This window comes from Magnolia sinica, chromosome 3, assembly GCF_029962835.1.
Source record: "Magnolia sinica isolate HGM2019 chromosome 3, MsV1, whole genome shotgun sequence".
In the NCBI taxonomy this organism is placed as follows: Eukaryota; Viridiplantae; Streptophyta; class Magnoliopsida; order Magnoliales; family Magnoliaceae; genus Magnolia; species Magnolia sinica.
Window position 1 is genome coordinate 76,972,430 of NC_080575.1, and position 17,776 is coordinate 76,990,205.

The 17,776-nt window shown below is 39.1% G+C and overlaps 2 protein-coding genes across 2 annotated transcripts; both read left to right on the forward strand.

Moving 5' to 3' along the window:
- Positions 1-2,517: 2,517 nt before the first annotated feature.
- On the forward strand, positions 2,518-2,919 carry LOC131238941 (2-alkenal reductase (NADP(+)-dependent)-like; the record flags this gene model as incomplete). Its single annotated transcript, XM_058236519.1, has 1 exon — positions 2,518-2,919. A coding segment is annotated over one exon (396 nt), but the record flags the coding sequence as incomplete, so codon positions are not given.
- A 9,528-nt stretch (positions 2,920-12,447) lies between these two features.
- LOC131240045 (probably inactive leucine-rich repeat receptor-like protein kinase At5g48380) lies at positions 12,448-15,304 on the forward strand. Its single transcript, XM_058238054.1, has 2 exons — positions 12,448-13,495; positions 14,074-15,304. The coding sequence occupies exons 1-2, from the start codon at positions 12,635-12,637 to the stop codon at positions 15,106-15,108; spliced, it is 1,896 nt and encodes a 631-aa protein (XP_058094037.1). The 5' UTR covers positions 12,448-12,634; the 3' UTR covers positions 15,109-15,304.
- Positions 15,305-17,776: the final 2,472 nt, after the last annotated feature.

Here is a 17,776-nt window from a genome sequence, read left to right on the forward strand (position 1 = left end):
TCATTCATTGGTCTATCCTCCTGGCCACCTACCTAAGATTGGACATCCACCCCAATGGTGGGGTTTGTCCTGGCGGAGGTCCCAAGTTGGGTAATGCACACATCAAGTTGTTCAAAGCATTGGTCTATATCCAAGCACTTACCCAAAGACTTAATCTGCTAGGACAGTTTATTTAATGACTCTAGCAGTTGCTCGATGTTTAGTGTAGGATGTAAGCTAAAACCATGACATGTACATGTGGACACACACTTGCTAACTCCACCTAAGGACTTTCTAGGACGACTATATGTAACTAAATAGGACTAAATGATCATATGAGACTCTATATGAGGGAACTATGCAGTGTTACTAAAATTCAACAATATAGTTGACAAAATAAGGGACTATGGACTCCTAAAAGCCACATGTGATGGACTGAATGCATGAAGGACTCAAACAACCTAACCCTAAACAAGTAATGTATTCCCCTATAAGAACCCTAAGCTTTAATACCAAATTTGATGCAGGACATGAAATTCAAGTATGATGTGCAAGATTTCAGGCTTAAGATCACGTTAGTTTAGAAAAATTACACAAATTCCATATACCACATAAAAGTCCAAACATTCAATTAAAGGGGAATCTGCACGGGTCCAAGCCTACACAGGCTAGGACTGGATCAATAAAATTATAGACCAAACGATGCTTAAATGGAAATAGAAATCAACCACACATGCATAAGAATCAGTCCCTAATCTAAGGGATTCCCCAATTTCAATTCAAGGAACCCTAGGGTGAGAAAATAGAAAAATCAATTAGGGATAATGTAATCTAGGGTTAGGGTTTATGAAATTAGGTATAAAAAGAGGAAAATATGAAGAAACCTGAACCTGATACAACCCTTGCTTGTGGACAGCGGGCCAGGCGTGGACGCATGTGCGCTCGAGGTTGACCGCACGTTGGGAGGGGGGGATCCCCAAACTGACTCCTTCGCCCTGGTCGGCTAGGGGGGGACTTCCAACCCTCCAAATATTGTGGTGATTCGACATGCGGTCGAGGCGTGGTGCTTTGTCGAAGTTTCAGCCCTCCTATAGTCCAGATTCTGGAAACTGGCTGTAGGGAGGATGAACAGCTACAAAACTAAGGGATTCAAAGCAAGGATGATAGTAGAAGGTGAGAGATATTGATGAGAGAGGGTAGGGGTTGATGGGGATAGATGTGGCTTCGCACCACAGTAGTTAGCCCTTCAAAAAGGGAGGGCTTCGCACCCACTTAAAATTTTCCACAACTTAGAAACTCAAAGAGTAGAAAAAACTTTCAAATTTTTTTATTAAACTTGAATGAATCAAAAGAACTACAAGGAGTGTCTATTTATAGAGAAACTCCTATACCCCAAAACTCGTCCCATGTGCGCAACCTATTACTTGGCGATGAAGTAAACCAAAATAAGAACCAATCAAAGAAATCTAAAGTGTTCATAATGTTCTAAATAGTATAAATAAGCAAAACCTAAAGTATAAACTTAATCCGATTAGTGGGCCACGATCATGAGATCCCATGATGGGCTTTTCGTGACTATCAGGCCCACTCTTTGAATCAAAACTTTATCTTCTAACTAGGAGGCCCTTCCTGGACATCGTCATTAAGCCAAATTGACGGTGGGGCCCTCTTTCTTCGTGCATACATGCGTAAAGGGCGGTGTGCGTGCGCGTGTGCGCGTGATCTCCCAATCAAAATACTAGCTTATTGATGAAATTTCAACTATCTAATATTGGCTGGCTGTTTGTAAAATCGAAATTTGAACATGGTATCTGGAGCTCAACCAACCTGAATCGATTCATGATCTTTTGAAAATAACAGAATATTATGAATTGATGTCTCTTGCACATGCTATTATCCATTCTAAAAACTGTCTTTCCATCTCTAGATCTATGTATTTGCAGTTTTGCACACGTGAGAAATGAGTAATGCTTTTATGACATGCACTTCATATAAGCTCTACTAAGTGCTTAAATTTTTGAATTGCTAAGAAGTGTTTGTAAAATTAAGTGTATTGTATATGTGGCACACATGTATATTTTTCAGGACAGTTGGTAGTCACCTTATTGATGGCAATGGGCTAAGAGTTGCAGTTGATTGGATTGCACTGACCATCTCATTGTTGCGAGTATTGTCCACTCAGTTTGGACCATTCATCTTTTGAGCTAACCGTCCCTTTTCTCTTGCCACTGGTTGGATGGGTACCAGTCTGATTGCCTTGCCTTTTGGTGTATGGACCTTCCACAGTGGCTCACCAAATCAACAGTTGTGATCACCGTGCACAAGTGCCACATGTTCAATAGAGATGTTTTTGGTGCATACTTCATCGAACTCCATGAAGCACGCATACATCTAGTAGCATTTCTCACAGGAAAGATGTCATTTTTAACTATCTAGTGTTTCTAGTTGCAAGAATTTTCTACTCAAGCTGCCAAACCTGCTCCAAAATCTCACAATTCTATATCAATTTGGACTAAAACAACATTTTTATTTTAACTACATGTTTTCTCTAATAGGTGTCTTCCTCAAGGCATCGACATCTATTTTGATAATGTGGGTGGAGCCATGCTTGATGCCGTGCTTCTAAACATGAGATTGCATGGCCGGATCACCGTATGTGGGATGGTATCACAGCAGAGCATCTCTGGTGCTAAAGGAATCCATAACTTGTTCATGCTTATCGCGAAACGAGTAAGGATGCGAGGGTTTCTGCGGAGCGATTATCTGAATCTGTTTCCACAATTTGTGGATCAGATTATCAATTACTACAAGCAAGGGAAAATTGTATACATAGAAGACATGAATGAAGGCCTTGAAAGTGCTGCAGCAGTCCTTGTGGGGCTATTCTCTGGTAAAAATGTTGGTAAGCAAGTCATATGTGTCTCTGCTGATTGAGTTGCATATTTTTCTCTTATTTGTAATTGTATCTTTATTCATGTCCTCCTTAAATATGGAGGCATGATTTTCCCTAAGAGGGGAGATTTGGAGAGGGGAGAAAAAAGGAGAGAGAGAGAGAGAGAGAGAGAGAGAGAGAGAGAGAGAGGATCTTCACTGTTTCTCTTGTTGTTGTGACACGCTGGCTTTCCCATTATACATCATGTATTGGATTTTTGAGTTAATATCTTAAAATAAGCCGATGCAACGGATGCATGAAAGTAATGTCATAGAGTTACCAAGGTGGAATGCATACTAATTGGAACTTTGGTAATGGGGCCACACGTATTAAAAGAAGTGAAAGAAAGTAAGTTCAATGCTATTCTTGTGCAATAAAATCTTTGCCAACTGGCTATATTTTTATGATGAATTTACCCTCTTTTAACCAATGCTTTAAAGACTAATTGCAAGGGCAAAAGTGTTCAGAGATATTGCATTATATAGTAGATATGTAGAAGCTATTATCTTACAATCATGATTCATTAGTGTCCTCGACTCGTGAATCTTGGATTTGAATATGAGCCATTATATATTCATGTGCTCGCTCAACAAATGTTTTTCACTGTGGCCTTGGTAGCATAAAACTCATATCATGAAAGATGTAGATCATCATTTAAGATGCACTTCAGGGGTGGAAGTGAGCCACCTACTCTACTGTGGTAGGCGGTGTCCTATCTAAATCCTGAACTTTGTTGGAAGGGATTCTTAGGTCTTGTTTAATAGATGCTACAATTGAGTTTATCTCATTTTAGTTCATAGTAATCATGTAATAGAGATCTTGAGATCCACAGGAGTGGCACTTGCAACACGTGAAATAAGAAAAGGAGAGAAATCAATGGAGATTTCTGGACGGCTAGAAGGAGAGAAATCAATGGAGATTTCTGGATGGCTAGAAATTGATGGAAAGGATGCTGTTGCGTTCACACTTAAAGAAAGAAAGTAGCCAACTCAAGGTGATGGAAAGCATACTACATTCACACGTAAGGAGAGAAGACAACATTGGCATTTACATACAAAGAGAGTGCTACATTCACACGTTAAGAGAGAAGACAACATTGGCATTCACAAACAAAGAGAGTAGCCAACAGTAGTCGGTTGCCGATGCCTTGCTGAGTCACTACTTGTCGGTGCTCTACGAGCCCCACCGTGATTTAGGGCATGAGCCTAAAAATGAAAGAGATCCATGTCTCATGTGGGTACATCATGTGAAACAGTGGTGGTTGAATGCCTTAAAAACTTATTGGGGGTCACAAGTTTTCGATCAAGCTGATACATAATTGTATTATCCCTTCATTCAGGTTTGTCTAATCTACCCGCAAATGCAATATAAGCACTGGGTTTAGCAATAATGATATCTCCCAGCATATCAAAATTGACTATCACTCTACCTATTGTAGAAGATGTAAGGATTGATACATAGAATAACTTATTATAAAACGGAAGATAGTTTGGCCATTTGCATCAAGCTCAAACTTCCTTAATAAACTCACAGAGCACCGAGTGGCAACGGCGGTACTGGAAGGATCGTGCAATCAACGTTCGTGATTTCGAGGATAGGTTGCTATGGTAGATTACATTTTGAAAACTGTTGCAGACTCATTCTCCTCGTATGTGGAGCTGATGCACCTATTTCCATTCCTTTAAATAATGTGAAGCATAAATATATCTTGAAATTTATGGTGGATAATTCTAACCATCCAATTAATACCAATTAAATAGATGATTAAAAGTAAGATAACGTGTTATCGAAGCTAGATGGTTAAAAGGAAACCTCTACTCTCATTTTCTCATTTTAAACTTTCTGTTTTGCTCAGTTAAAATTGGGACAATGATTCCGTATTTACATTGACCAATTACGGCCAAATCAAATGGTCTAAAAGATGCCACCTTACAGGCATGCCAAATGTAATGTAGGTAAATTTCAAAGATACACACACACACACCATTTCATGGTGGGCCACGTGCTTAAAAATCAAGTCAATCCATGACTTGGGTGAGCCACACCACATACAACAGTTGAGAGGGGTTACCTCCCATTGAAACATTCATAATCATTTATTGGACCCACTAAGATGTGTTTCACAAATCTAGTCCATCCATTGTGTGTGTCACACTTGGATGAGGGGTCAGACCAAGTTTCAGCTGCATCCAAGACTCAAGTGGGCCCCACCAAGTGCTTTTATATGTTTAAGGCATGTCTTCACATGGTTTAATTAGATGGTATGGCCTACCGGAACGCCGTATACAGTTGATTTTTGGAATATCCCATAACCTAAAGGGGACCCATCTGGCTGATGGTGTTGATGTTTGACACACATCATGGTGGGGCCCACATTGCTCGACCTCGACCTCATAGTACCATTTCCCATATATGTGTGTGTGTGTGTGTGTGTGAGAGAGAGAGAGAGAGAGAGAGAGAGAGAGAGCATTAAATGCTAAAGTTCAGTGAAAAGTAACTATTTGCAAAGTAAATTCCATCAAAGCAAATTTCTAACAAGCATTAAATGCTAGAGTTTCACAAAAAATAACTCTTTACAAATACTAAAGTCTATTGGCATAAATGTAAATACAAAGTTTCCTATGAAAGAGTCTAGTGATGTGGAGACTCATGTAAACTATACTATGCATGATAGAATAGTAGAAGGTATAGGTGATCTCTTGTACATGTAGCCTAATACAACGGACTACACTTACGAGGAGAATTAATGAGATTTGCAAACCAACTATCTAAATCTCTTATGTTGCTGAATCTTATGCAAAGTCATCACTTCTCCAAATTCATAAAAGCAATATTTAAAGGAGAGTTCCGGGCCCTCACCAACACAAATCAATCAATTTTCTAGGCCCTCACCAACACGTATTAATTAATTTCTTTTCAGCTTTGCATTACCAATAATTTTTATCCTCCATGTACACTTATTAATTTAAATTCTTAGCTTAGTTTACTCCACTTCTATCTAGCCATGATGCAATAATTTTGGAGCCATTAGTTTTGCTATTGTCTAGCGTATTATTGTAGTATGCGCGTAAGAGTATTCTAAACATCCATGACCCCATTGGTAGATCCCTGGAAGTTATGTCATGTGAATTTCATGCTACAGTTGTCTCGTGACTATCTAGTATTTTTCATGACCATTTTGCTAGCATAGACCGTCATAAGTATTTTTTTTTCTTCTACTTATTTTATTTCTCTTTGTTGATTGTACTATTTTGATACGCAAATTGATAAAATCACTATTCCAACCTTATTTTTAAATTGTCTTCATTGCTTTATTGAGAAACATGGTTCAATGTATCACTTATGAAAAAAAATCACTGTCTTCAGGGCAAAAATATTTAATTGAGAAAAGCTAATCCTCTCAATCTAAAATTGATTAATTGCTATAACAATCGGTGACTCAACAGTTAGGCCAATCTTTATAAACCTAACCTAATCTAACTGGTTCGACTCCTAGGGTCACAAATGTTCAACTCGATTTGAATCGAACACGACTCTAGCATGTTTAACACATGTTGTAGAATCTGTCACAGATACATTCCTAGCATGGTTGGGCTAAAAGAAGGTTGATCGTACATTGATCATAACTTTTGATCCGGGTATCGTTACATGACGCACAATCTATTAATTTTTACTGAAACAGGCCATCTGAGATGAACCGACCCATAGTGTGAGTTGCGTTTGTCCATTTCATCAGAAAACGTGTGCTTTCAGCTCAAAAACAAATTTTTAAGAAAAATGATTATTTAAGTAATTCCAAATTTTAATATTTTTTATTTTTTATTTTTAAAGTTTTAGATTTTCTTATTTTTTATAAATAACTTTTAATCATGATAGGACTCTTCTTGCAAAAGTTTATTTTAAATTTTTATTTTTCAAAATTAGGCTTTAGAAGAGTTTTATTAGAATTAGGATTTTGCTATTTTTGATAATTACTATTTTTTTTTCCAATATTAACGGTGTAATAAGGACACATACACATTGGATAATTATCAATAAAATTATTTCAAATATTTTTAGAATATATGTTTTTTTTTACTCATGAATTCGATGTTTCTCTGTGAGGAGTACAGAGAAGTTCCATGGATTCAAAATTGTTATCCCCCTTAGGAAGATGATGCTCAACCTTACATTCTTCTCTACTTCAACACCTAATTTAACTACACACGTTTAACCAAAATCGACTGTTTGTTGCATGTGGCCACGTATTTGGATTGAACATCAACACTAGTTTTTTTTATAGCAGGTCAAATGAGATTCATACATGCAAGACTGCCGCAAGCATTTACGTTTCACCTGCCGGCCATCAATACTATTTTTTAAATGCAGTGCCCAGTGGGACGTGGTGTGCTAAAACGTAGCTTCTTAATAAAACAAGATGATTTTAGGTCATGCTCACGGCCGTGATTGGGTTAGTGATTCGGATGGTTTAGATTGCTGTATAGCTTAGTCATGCTCATCAACGAGGAGTCACTGCCATTTAAAATGGTGGGGAACTATCATTCTTAGCACCAACGCTTGACTCTTGACTATGGAGGATAGGCTACTATCATAGTTTATCACCATGTAAAAAATGGTAATCATTGATCTCTTACGTGGCGCTGATGCACCGCTGTCCAGATTTTTTGATTTACACTACACCATCTGATCCAATCTAGATGATTAAAAGTAAATGCTTACTCTCATTTTCTCAATTTAAATTTTCTGTTATGCTTTCGCACTAAGTTCCTACACTACAACCTATGTGGGGCCCATCATGATGTTTCTGATAAATCAACTATGTCCATCCATTTCGGGAGTTCATTTTAGGATAAATGACAAAAATTAAGCCGGATAAAAGACTCAAGTAAGCCACAGTAAAGGAAAATGTAGGTAGGGAAATTCTTACCATTGAAACCTACCTGAGGTTGACAGTGCTGCTTATATGCCATCCATACGGTTCATAACGTCATTCCTATTGGGATGAACTTAAAATATAAATAATAGCCTGATTCAAAACTTATGTGTCCCCACGAATATTTCAACTGTGGACGTTACGTTTCCGGCTCACTTGAGTATTGGATTCACTCATTTTTTACCTCATGTTCTAAAATGATTTCAAAAAATTATGAACGTTGTGGATTTATCAATAACATCATGATGGCCCCACATGTCCCCAGCGCAGGAACTTCTGCCAAAGCTTTCACGGAAAATCCGCGTCCATGTTGACTCTTGACTCTACTGTTACTCGTCGACGCCGAGTTCCTTTCGACTCTTGACTCGACTGTTACTTGTCGACGCGGATTAGCCTTTCGCAGGAAGTTTCTGGGCAAGGATGCTGGTTCGGGCCACCGATATGTTTGTGAGAAATACACCCTGTCCATCCGTCATTCGAGATCATTTTAGGATGTTCGACTAAAATTTAAGTGCATCCAACACTCAAAGCGGGCCACACACAGGAAATCCGCGTCCGTTGCTCGTGGAAACGGACCGGCTACTCCCCCTGCCACCAGCCCGGTGGCTGATGGTCGGTGCTATTTGGGCCCACCATGATGTATGTGTTTCATCCATTTCATTCATCCATTTTTAAAGATCATTTTAGAGCTTAATACGAAAAATTAGAGGGATATACCACACCACAGGAAAACAATAGTGATTGGAGATTCACCATAAAAATCCTCCTAAGGCCCATTGTACTGTTTATTTGACATCTAATCTGTTGAGGTCATAAAGAACCAGATGAAGTAAAAAAAAAAAAAAAAACGTAAGCTTGATCCAAAACTTTTATGCCCCTGAAAGTTTTTAATATTCTATGTTCATTCAACAATGTTTCCTGTAATGTGGTCCAATTGAGATTGGGATATACGTCTTTTTTTTTTTTTGGTATCATACCATAAAATGATCTAGAAAAATAGATAAACAGCATGGATAAAACACATACATCAGAGTAGCCCATCCGTTTCCGTTACTCGTGAGTCTTATGGTCTTTTTGGTGGATAGACGCATCGGCATGTAAAAGACTGGCTCATAGTTCGCTGTCTCTCCTGAAACCGTATTCCTCAAACAGTGAGAATCATTTTACTTTGGCAGATGAACTGATTGTATTTTAAAATTAAAGGGTTTTCCATTGAGAGAATGAACCGTTGAGCTTTTGGTATTTTGGACAGCGTCAGTAGGCAACCCAAGCCCTCGAGAGCCAAGGAGACGGTTTGGCCGTGACCGATCATCAGCCAGCAGCTGGTGTTAAAGCTCTGTATGGCCATCAAAATTTATGTTGTTTTATCTATGCCAGTCTCTCCATTTCAGGGCGTGAGCCCAAAAGTGAGATGGATTCAAAGTGTAAGTAGGTGAGACCATATGAAATGATGGGGATTGAACTGTTATCATTGAAAGTTTCTAAGGGGCTACATGAGTTTTAAATCAACCTGATATTTTCACACCATTCAGTCTACGTGACCTTAAGAACAGGTCAGATGACAAATAAACATGACTTGTGGGCACTAGGAAGGTTTTAGTGGCTGATGTCATTGTCCCCTCTGTTTTTTTAGTGTAATCCGCTTGAACTTTGGATCGGCCTCATATCTTAGGTCATGCTCTAAAACAAATTTTAAAAAATTGGATGAATGATACGGATAAAACAAATTCTTCATGGTAGAGCTTAGAGTGCTTTGACACTAGCTAGCTGGCTTGTGTTGGGTCATCTGCCAAACCGCGTTTCACGGCCAAAGCTCATCATGTGCATATAAAATGTGGTGTTGCCTACTGTAGAGAAATAAAATGTCTTATGGCTTAGACACCCAGGCAGCAGTCGCAGCACTTATACTTTACGTGAAGCTAAAATCCATAAATCTAATCCATTCATCATTATAAACTAATTACCCACAAATCACAGTATTTCAGTTTCCAAACTTCAATTGAGGTATACCGTGTGAATGTAGCGAGGGTGATTGACCTGAGTGCTGAATCAGCCTGACTTTTAGATAAAGCGTAAACAAGGGGTGATGCACGTGGTGTACGGGTTGAATTTCACTCGTTCACCCTTCCCCTCGTGTTATAGAAAGTGACCACAGTGGGTACGTAGGTGAGGTACACGAGCAATTTTCTATCTATATATATATATATATATGGAAATATTACTAGGCCCCACCGTGATGTGTGTCGAACATGTACACCGTGCATTTGATGGGTTCCCTTTAGGTTATGAGATATCTCAAAAATCAGTGTCTACAGAACTCAGGTGCTCAAGTACTGGGCCATAACATCTAAAACCAGGTGAAGACATGCCTAAAATATATAAAAGTACTTGGTGGGGCCCACCTAAGTTTTGGATGCAGCTGGAACTTGGTATGATTGCTCATCCAAGTAGGACACATACAATGGATGGGCTGGATTTGTGAACCAGATCTTGATGTGCCCAATAAATGATTGTGAATGTTTTAATAGAAGGATAGTCCCTCTCAACTGTTGCATGTGGTGTAGCCCTCCCAAGTCATGGATTGACTAGATTTTTAAGCCCTAAGTCCACCAGGGAATGGTGCATCTGGCTGATGGGGTAGATTTTCTACACATATCATGATGAGGCCCACACAGCTCCCATGAGGGGTGTGTGTGTGTGTGTGTGTGTGTAGGGAGTGTACATCGGGCCGAACTGAGTTGAATTGGGCTCAACCCGGCCCGGCTCGGTCACCAGCCAAACCAGCCCGAACTCGGCCCGGCCTGGTCACTGGGCCAACATGTCTAGCCCGAACCCGGCCCGATCAGCAATCGGGCAAGTTCGGACCAGTTTCGGACCCATGATTTTGGACGGCTTTGATTTTTTGACTCTGCTCCATCTACTCCATGGGAAGAGCTTTGACAGGTAACTTGAACAGCCTTAATTTTTGGGACTTTGCTCCATCTACAAAGGGACCTACGATTTGGACGGCTTGGATTACTGTAAATGGTTAGGGTAACTAGGTAAGAATTTAGGATACACACACACACACACACACACACGCCAAATCGGGCCAGGTCGAGTCGGATTTTGGGCCAAGTCGGGTCAAACTAGAACATATCCGAACTCGGCCCGAACTCAGTTTCAAGCCGAAGAAAATGGCCCATCCCAACCCGAACTCAGTTCCGAATCAGGCTGAGTCGAGCGAGTTAATCGGGCTAGCCCCGTTCGTTTACAGCCCTATATATATATGGGAAATGGTTTTATGTGTTCCAGCTCGTGGGAACTACCCATATCGAGCTGTGTGGGCCCCATCATGATGCGTCTTGAACATCAACACCGTGCATTTGATGGGTCCCCTTAAAATTATGGGATATCTCAAAAATCAGCTGTATAAGGAACTTAGGTGGGCCATACCATCTAAAATCATGTGGAGATGTGCCTAAAACATATAAAATCACTTGGTGGGGCCCACCTAAAATTTGTATGCGTCTGAAACTTGGTCTGACTCCTCATCCAAGTGGGACACACATAATGGATGGGTTGGATTTGTGAACCACATCTCGGTGGACCCAACAAATGGTTATGAATGTTTTAATGGGAGGGTAACCCCTCTCAACTTGTGTGTGGTGTGGCCCACCCAAGTCATGAATTGACTTGATTTTTTAGATCGTGGCCCACCATGGGATGGTACATTTGACTGATGGGGTAGATGTTTGACGCGCATCATGGTGGGACCCACACAGCTAAACCGCTTAGAACCATTTCCATATATATATATATAAAATAAAGGAATGCTCACCTGCACACCTTCTTATGTGAGCACCCATGTGCACTTTTGCACGTGTCATGGGCACAAAATCTGAACGGTCCACTGGGCAATTGATCCCTGGCCTCAATGTTGAAACAGAGCCATTTTACCACTGAAGCATGAAGCTGGACCCCACTCGGACATGAATTTAAAAATGATGGCTACACCAAAGCTAACCACGATGTTTATATGCCATGCATCCAAATTGTTCATATGGTTACTGCCGCTCAGATAAAGTGTAGGCACAAATATCATCACAAAACTTCTGTGGCCCCAAAAAAGTTTCCATTGGTGAGTGTTCAATTCCTGCTGTTTGGTGTGGTATGGCCCACATGAGTTTTGGATCGGCCTGATTATTAGATTCATCTCATTTTGGGTCTTCTGAAACTGATGGACGGAGTGGATTTGTCACAGGCATCTCTGTGGGCACACAGCTTCTGAGTACAGGAACTTCCTGTGCCTGGGGACAGCAATCCGCGTCCACTGTTGTGAACACCCGACTTATAAATAGATCCTGTGTTGAGGAACTCTATGATGGTTGTATTCCATACTTTTTCCACACGTCTGTTGATTTTTTTATTTTTTATTTTTAATATGTTTATAAATTTCATGTGGTTATCTTAGGTTCTTCGTGGATTTTGAAGGATGGTAGAGGTAAGAGTTGTATGGGGTCCTCATTTTTTGAGTTTTAATTAATGGGTGATGGGATTTTGAATTCCTGGGATGCTTTTGTGGGCTTTGCTTCTTGACTATGTATGGTCAGTGAATGATTGCAGGAGGGTGGTTGAATTCGTTGTTCCTTAAAAACTCTTGATTTGATTTGCTTTGATTTTATTATTTCATAGATTTTAATGAGTTATAAGGGCATAGCTGAAATGGGTATAGTTAGTAATTTTTTGTTTTGAGGAGGGTAAGAGACTTACTTGGCATTTCCGCTTTTGAGTAGCGAAAGAGAAGTAAAATGGTAAATTTCATGTCTATGGCCATGGGAAGCAGAGCTACTGTCTTTCTTCTTCCTACCCTTTTCTGGTTGTGGCTGAGTAGTGACACTTGCAACGGTGTTGCAAGTGATATTCAATGCTTGAAAGACCTAAAAGCATCGCTGAACGACACAAATGGTTACCTATCTTCGTGGGATTTCAACAACAAGACAGAAGGGTCCATCTGTAAATTCAACGGCATCGAATGCTGGCACAATGATGAAAACAAGGTCCTAAACATACGCCTCTCGAACATGGGCCTCAAAGGTCGGTTCCCGGTGGCTCTGAAAAACTGCACGAGCATGACAGGATTGGATCTATCGACAAACGACCTCTTCGGACCCCTTCCTGATAACATTGGTTCAATAATACCATACGTGACAACCCTCGACCTCTCCTATAACAATTTCACCGGTGATATTCCGGATAGCTTTGGGAATTGTAGCTACCTGAATACACTTAGTCTCCAACACAATCGGTTTACAGGTCAGATCCCCTGGCAACTCGGCCGGCTTGATCGGTTGTCTCAGTTCAGTGTCGCCGACAATTCTTTGTCGGGACCAATTCCTCCCTTTTTTAAGAAGCAATCAATACTGGCCTCAAGCTTTGCGAATAATGCGGGACTTTGTGGGGCGCCTTTGGATGTTGTTTGCAGAGGACCTGTGAAAAAGTCACGTACCAGTGTCATCATTGGTGCGGCCAATGGCGGGATAGTGCTCTCAGTTATAATTATCGGTGTTATTCTGTTATTCAGTTTCCGTAAAGTATCTGAGAAGAAGATGGAAGAAGAGGTTGAAGGAAACAAGTGGGCAAAGAGTATTAAAGGAACAAAAGGCATCAAGGTAAGCTGATTTCGTTTCCCTCCACCATAGTAAGATATGGATTTCCTTTTCAGTAGCTTTCCAAAAATAAAATTCCTTTTCTGTAAACATTATCAGAGCACAAAGCATCAAATCCAATGATGTGCAATTCAAATTCAAATTTATGATTCAAATTGTACTTGTTAGATTTGTTTTAATCGTTATTTAGCTTTCATTTTTTGTTTTTAAATTAGTGGAGCTTTAAGAATTATTTAATAAAAGTTAATTATTTTATTTTATTCTTTATAAGAGATTTACATAATGGATATTCTCTTCAATGTTAAGTTGTTTTAAATTTTCTTATGATTTCTACTTCTTAATTAAAAAACCCCACATTGATATATGACTTATTTGAAATGTTTTTATAGATGCATGTCATCATTTTGACACACATGCCTATATATATATATATATAATGGTGATAAAAAAAAAAAAATATATCTTTTCTTGTTGATACACGTAATTGAATGCCGCTTTTTAAATGTGATTCTATGCTCAAGAATCACACTGTTTTCCTTTGGTTTTACAACACATGCTAATGAAGGTGCTGCAATGTTCAGATCTCTACGTTTGAGGAATCAGTTCCAAAAATGAGATTGATCGATCTCATGAAAGCCACTAATAATTTCGGCAAAGACAACGTCATGGGCTCAGGGAGAATGGGCACCATGTACAAAGCGAAGCTTCCAGATGGTACTCTTCTTACAGTTAGGAGACTTGAAGATTCTCATCATTCTGATAAGCATTTCATATCGGAGATGAATACGCTGGGAAGCATAAAACACCCTAACTTGGTGTCGCTTATGGGCGTTTGCATTGAAAGAAAGGAGAGGCTTTTGATATACAAATATATGCCCAAAGGATCTTTATATGAGAATCTTCATCACCCAAAAGATAAATCCAAATTCATAGAATGGCCTCTAAGGCTGAGAATTGCGATTGGAGTGGCAAGAGGTCTGGCGTGGCTTCACCATTGTTGTAGTCCTTGTATAATCCATTGCAACATAAGCTCCAAACGCATCCTATTGGAGGAGGACTATGAGCCTAAAATATCTGATTTTGGATATGCAAGGTTCATGAATCCAGTCGAAACTCATTTTAGTACTTCCGTTGTTGGAAATTTTTTTAACTCAGTCTTCATCGCACCTGAGTACATGCCCACGTTGGTCCCCACTACAAAGGGTGATGTTTACAGCTTTGGAATGGTGATGCTAGAGGTGATCACTGGCAAAGAACCAACTCAAGTGGTGAATGCTCTTCAAAACTTCAAAGGAAATTTAATGGAATGGATTGCTTATCTTTCAAATTACTATGCCACGGATGAGTCTTCGACTGGAAGAGGTTGTGATGGTGAGATCCTTGAGTTCCTTGGAATTGCATTTTCTTGTGTTGCATTAGATCCAGAGGAGAGGCCGACGATGTTCCAAGTATACCGTCTTCTAAGAGCTATCGGCGAGAGTAATGATTTTACAAATGGAGATGAGAAGCTGATGCCCCTTGATTGTATCAATATTGATTGCCCAAGTGAATTTAATATTTGTCCAGAAATTCAGGAAATTGATCGTGAGGGTGCAAATGAGAACACATTACAGTAGGCATTGAACTTGGAGAAGCAGCATCATTTTAGTCAGTCTATAAGATCAATTGCATTGCATATCAGCTATGTTTTTCTAATTGAAATGTCGGTCTGTTTGTGTATTGTATCGCTTTTAAGGTTTTTTGTATTGAGAATGTCTGTCTGTTGGTTGATTATATTGCATATAAAAGTGATAAATAAGCTTTTTTAAGGTCTGCTTTATTGAACATCTCGATTGCTATAAAAAGGGATCAATGCAAAAGCAATGAAATTAGAGAGAAGAAATCTAAGTTCTAGAAAGGCTAATTCAAGGTTTGATCAGCCTGTTGCAACCAACACTCTCATGATCCTCATTCTAATCCGAATCAGTGACTATTGAATTTTGGAAGGTATAAAAAAAAAAGTCCTATATCATGCATTGATAAGAATCAAATTTATATACAATATATAGTACGCGTGTACAATTAGTACTTTTCATCGTGATAACTATATGCATGTACATAAGTAGCTTATCTTAATTTCTAATTATTAAATTGAAGTGATTAAGTAACTTTAAATAAATTAAAAAAGGCTAGCTACTTATAATTGATCATAAACCAAACTTACAAATGAGTTACTTACCTACTGCTAAAAGTAGAAAAAGTAACTTATTTCATGGTATACAAACGGGCCCTTACTGTCCCATAAAATATTGAAGCTCTAGACGCCCCTAAAATTACCTAAATGGGAAAAATGTTGGCTAAATTGCATTATTATAGTAGAGATTATATATCAGATATCTTTGTTACACAATTATTATTAATTAAAATCAGATGATCTCAATTTTGGGTGTCCACTAATCTAGAGAAATGACCACAATCTTCCAAGCCTAAGGGCAAAAAAGCAGGTGAACTGGTCATGATGCTCACAATCTTAAATCTGAAAAATTGGTTTTGAGCCTTTTAGAATCTAAACGGGTGTAAACCCGCATGTAAGTCTAATGAGCTAAAAAAAATGGATGGACAGCAGGGATAAAACACATGAATCACAGTGGGGTGTATATAGCATTGACCACTAGGGACATCGGTGCTGGCAGGGTCAGTATGAAATCAGCTATGCTTTGATAGTTTAGCACCTTTTTGTAAATGGTGGTGACTCATTCTACTCATACCTGATATTGATGCACCGCTATCCATACCTTTCGGAAGGGTGGAACACAAGCATATCTTTAAATTAACACTAGACAATCCTAACCATGCAATCAGTGCCGAATAAGTAGATGCTTAAAGGTAAGAAAGTGCATAATCTAATGTAAACGCTTACTCTTAAGCTGTCATTTTCAAGGTAGAAGAGTCGCCGTTATTATTAAATGGTGGTTAACAATCAAACAAGTATAAGCCAATAATTTCCTTGGAATCTTAACTCATGACTCTTGACTCAAAAGTCTTTTCCTGGATGGACGGTCGGTATTGATCAGTAGTTTAATGAAACTCCTGAAACTGTATTCCTTAAGCCCCTACCACAGTAGATATATATAACCCAAGATGGTTGATCCAAACCATCCATTTGGAATGCCAACTAAAAATTTAACCAAATGGATAATCCTCTTGGTAGGTTTTGCACGAAAATAATGAACCGTTGGACTTGGTTTTGAACATTTCTTTTGCACTGGACAATTACAGTACAAGAGATATCCACAGGAGCAGCCGTTGATTATGGACTTGGCTCCATGCATGGTTCTAAGCCATGCCACATGAATTTAGAGGTTGTTGGGTATAATATCATGGATAGCCTACCCGAGTGTTGAATCGTCCTGATTTTTGGGATAAAGGCTAAACAAGGGGCTATGTACCAATGGTTAGGTTGATTTTTAAAATTTCACAAATATCCTTTATTTATATTAAAAATATTATTTAATGTATCATAAATGTCAAATGCCATGTGACGCAGGAAAGGACGTGAGGTCGAGCACTGTCTTCCTCATGGGGATAATTGTTCTGAATCCACGGAACTTCTTTGGACTTCTCACTGAGAAACCTCGAATCCATGGGGAAAAGAAAATAGAAATAATTCTAAGAAATTGGAAATAAATTGATTGATGATGAAAAACGAGATTACACCCCTTTCAATAGGGATACTAAGCTATGGAAGTGGTAGACCGAGTAAAAGATACCTTGTCTCAACATTGAGGTCTTGGTATTGATCCCTAGTGGGGGTGGCTAATAGTGAAGTGTCAACTGATAGTGGGTTGTACTAACAAGCTAACCAAAAAAAAAAAAAGCCATGGAAGAAGTTTCGGAATTAAACTACAAGTAAAACTCTTAGAATTTGCGACTTACTATAAATAGGAAACTTACTATATATATATATATATATATATATATATATATATATATATAGAGAGAGAGAGAGAGAGAGAGAGAGAGAGAGAGAGAGAGAGAGAGAGAGAGAGGGAAAAGGTTCTATATGGTCAAGCTCATGGGACCTCCCCATGAGGTCGAGCTGTGTGGGCCCCACCGTGATGTGTGTCGAACATCTACCCCATCAGTTAGATACGCCATTCCATAGTGGACCTAGGGCTTAAAAATCAAGTCAATCTGTGACTTGTGTGGGCCACACAACATACAAAAGTTGAGAGGAGTTACCCTCCATTAAAACATTCATAATCATTCTTTGGGTCCATTGAGATGTGTTTTACAAATCCAGTC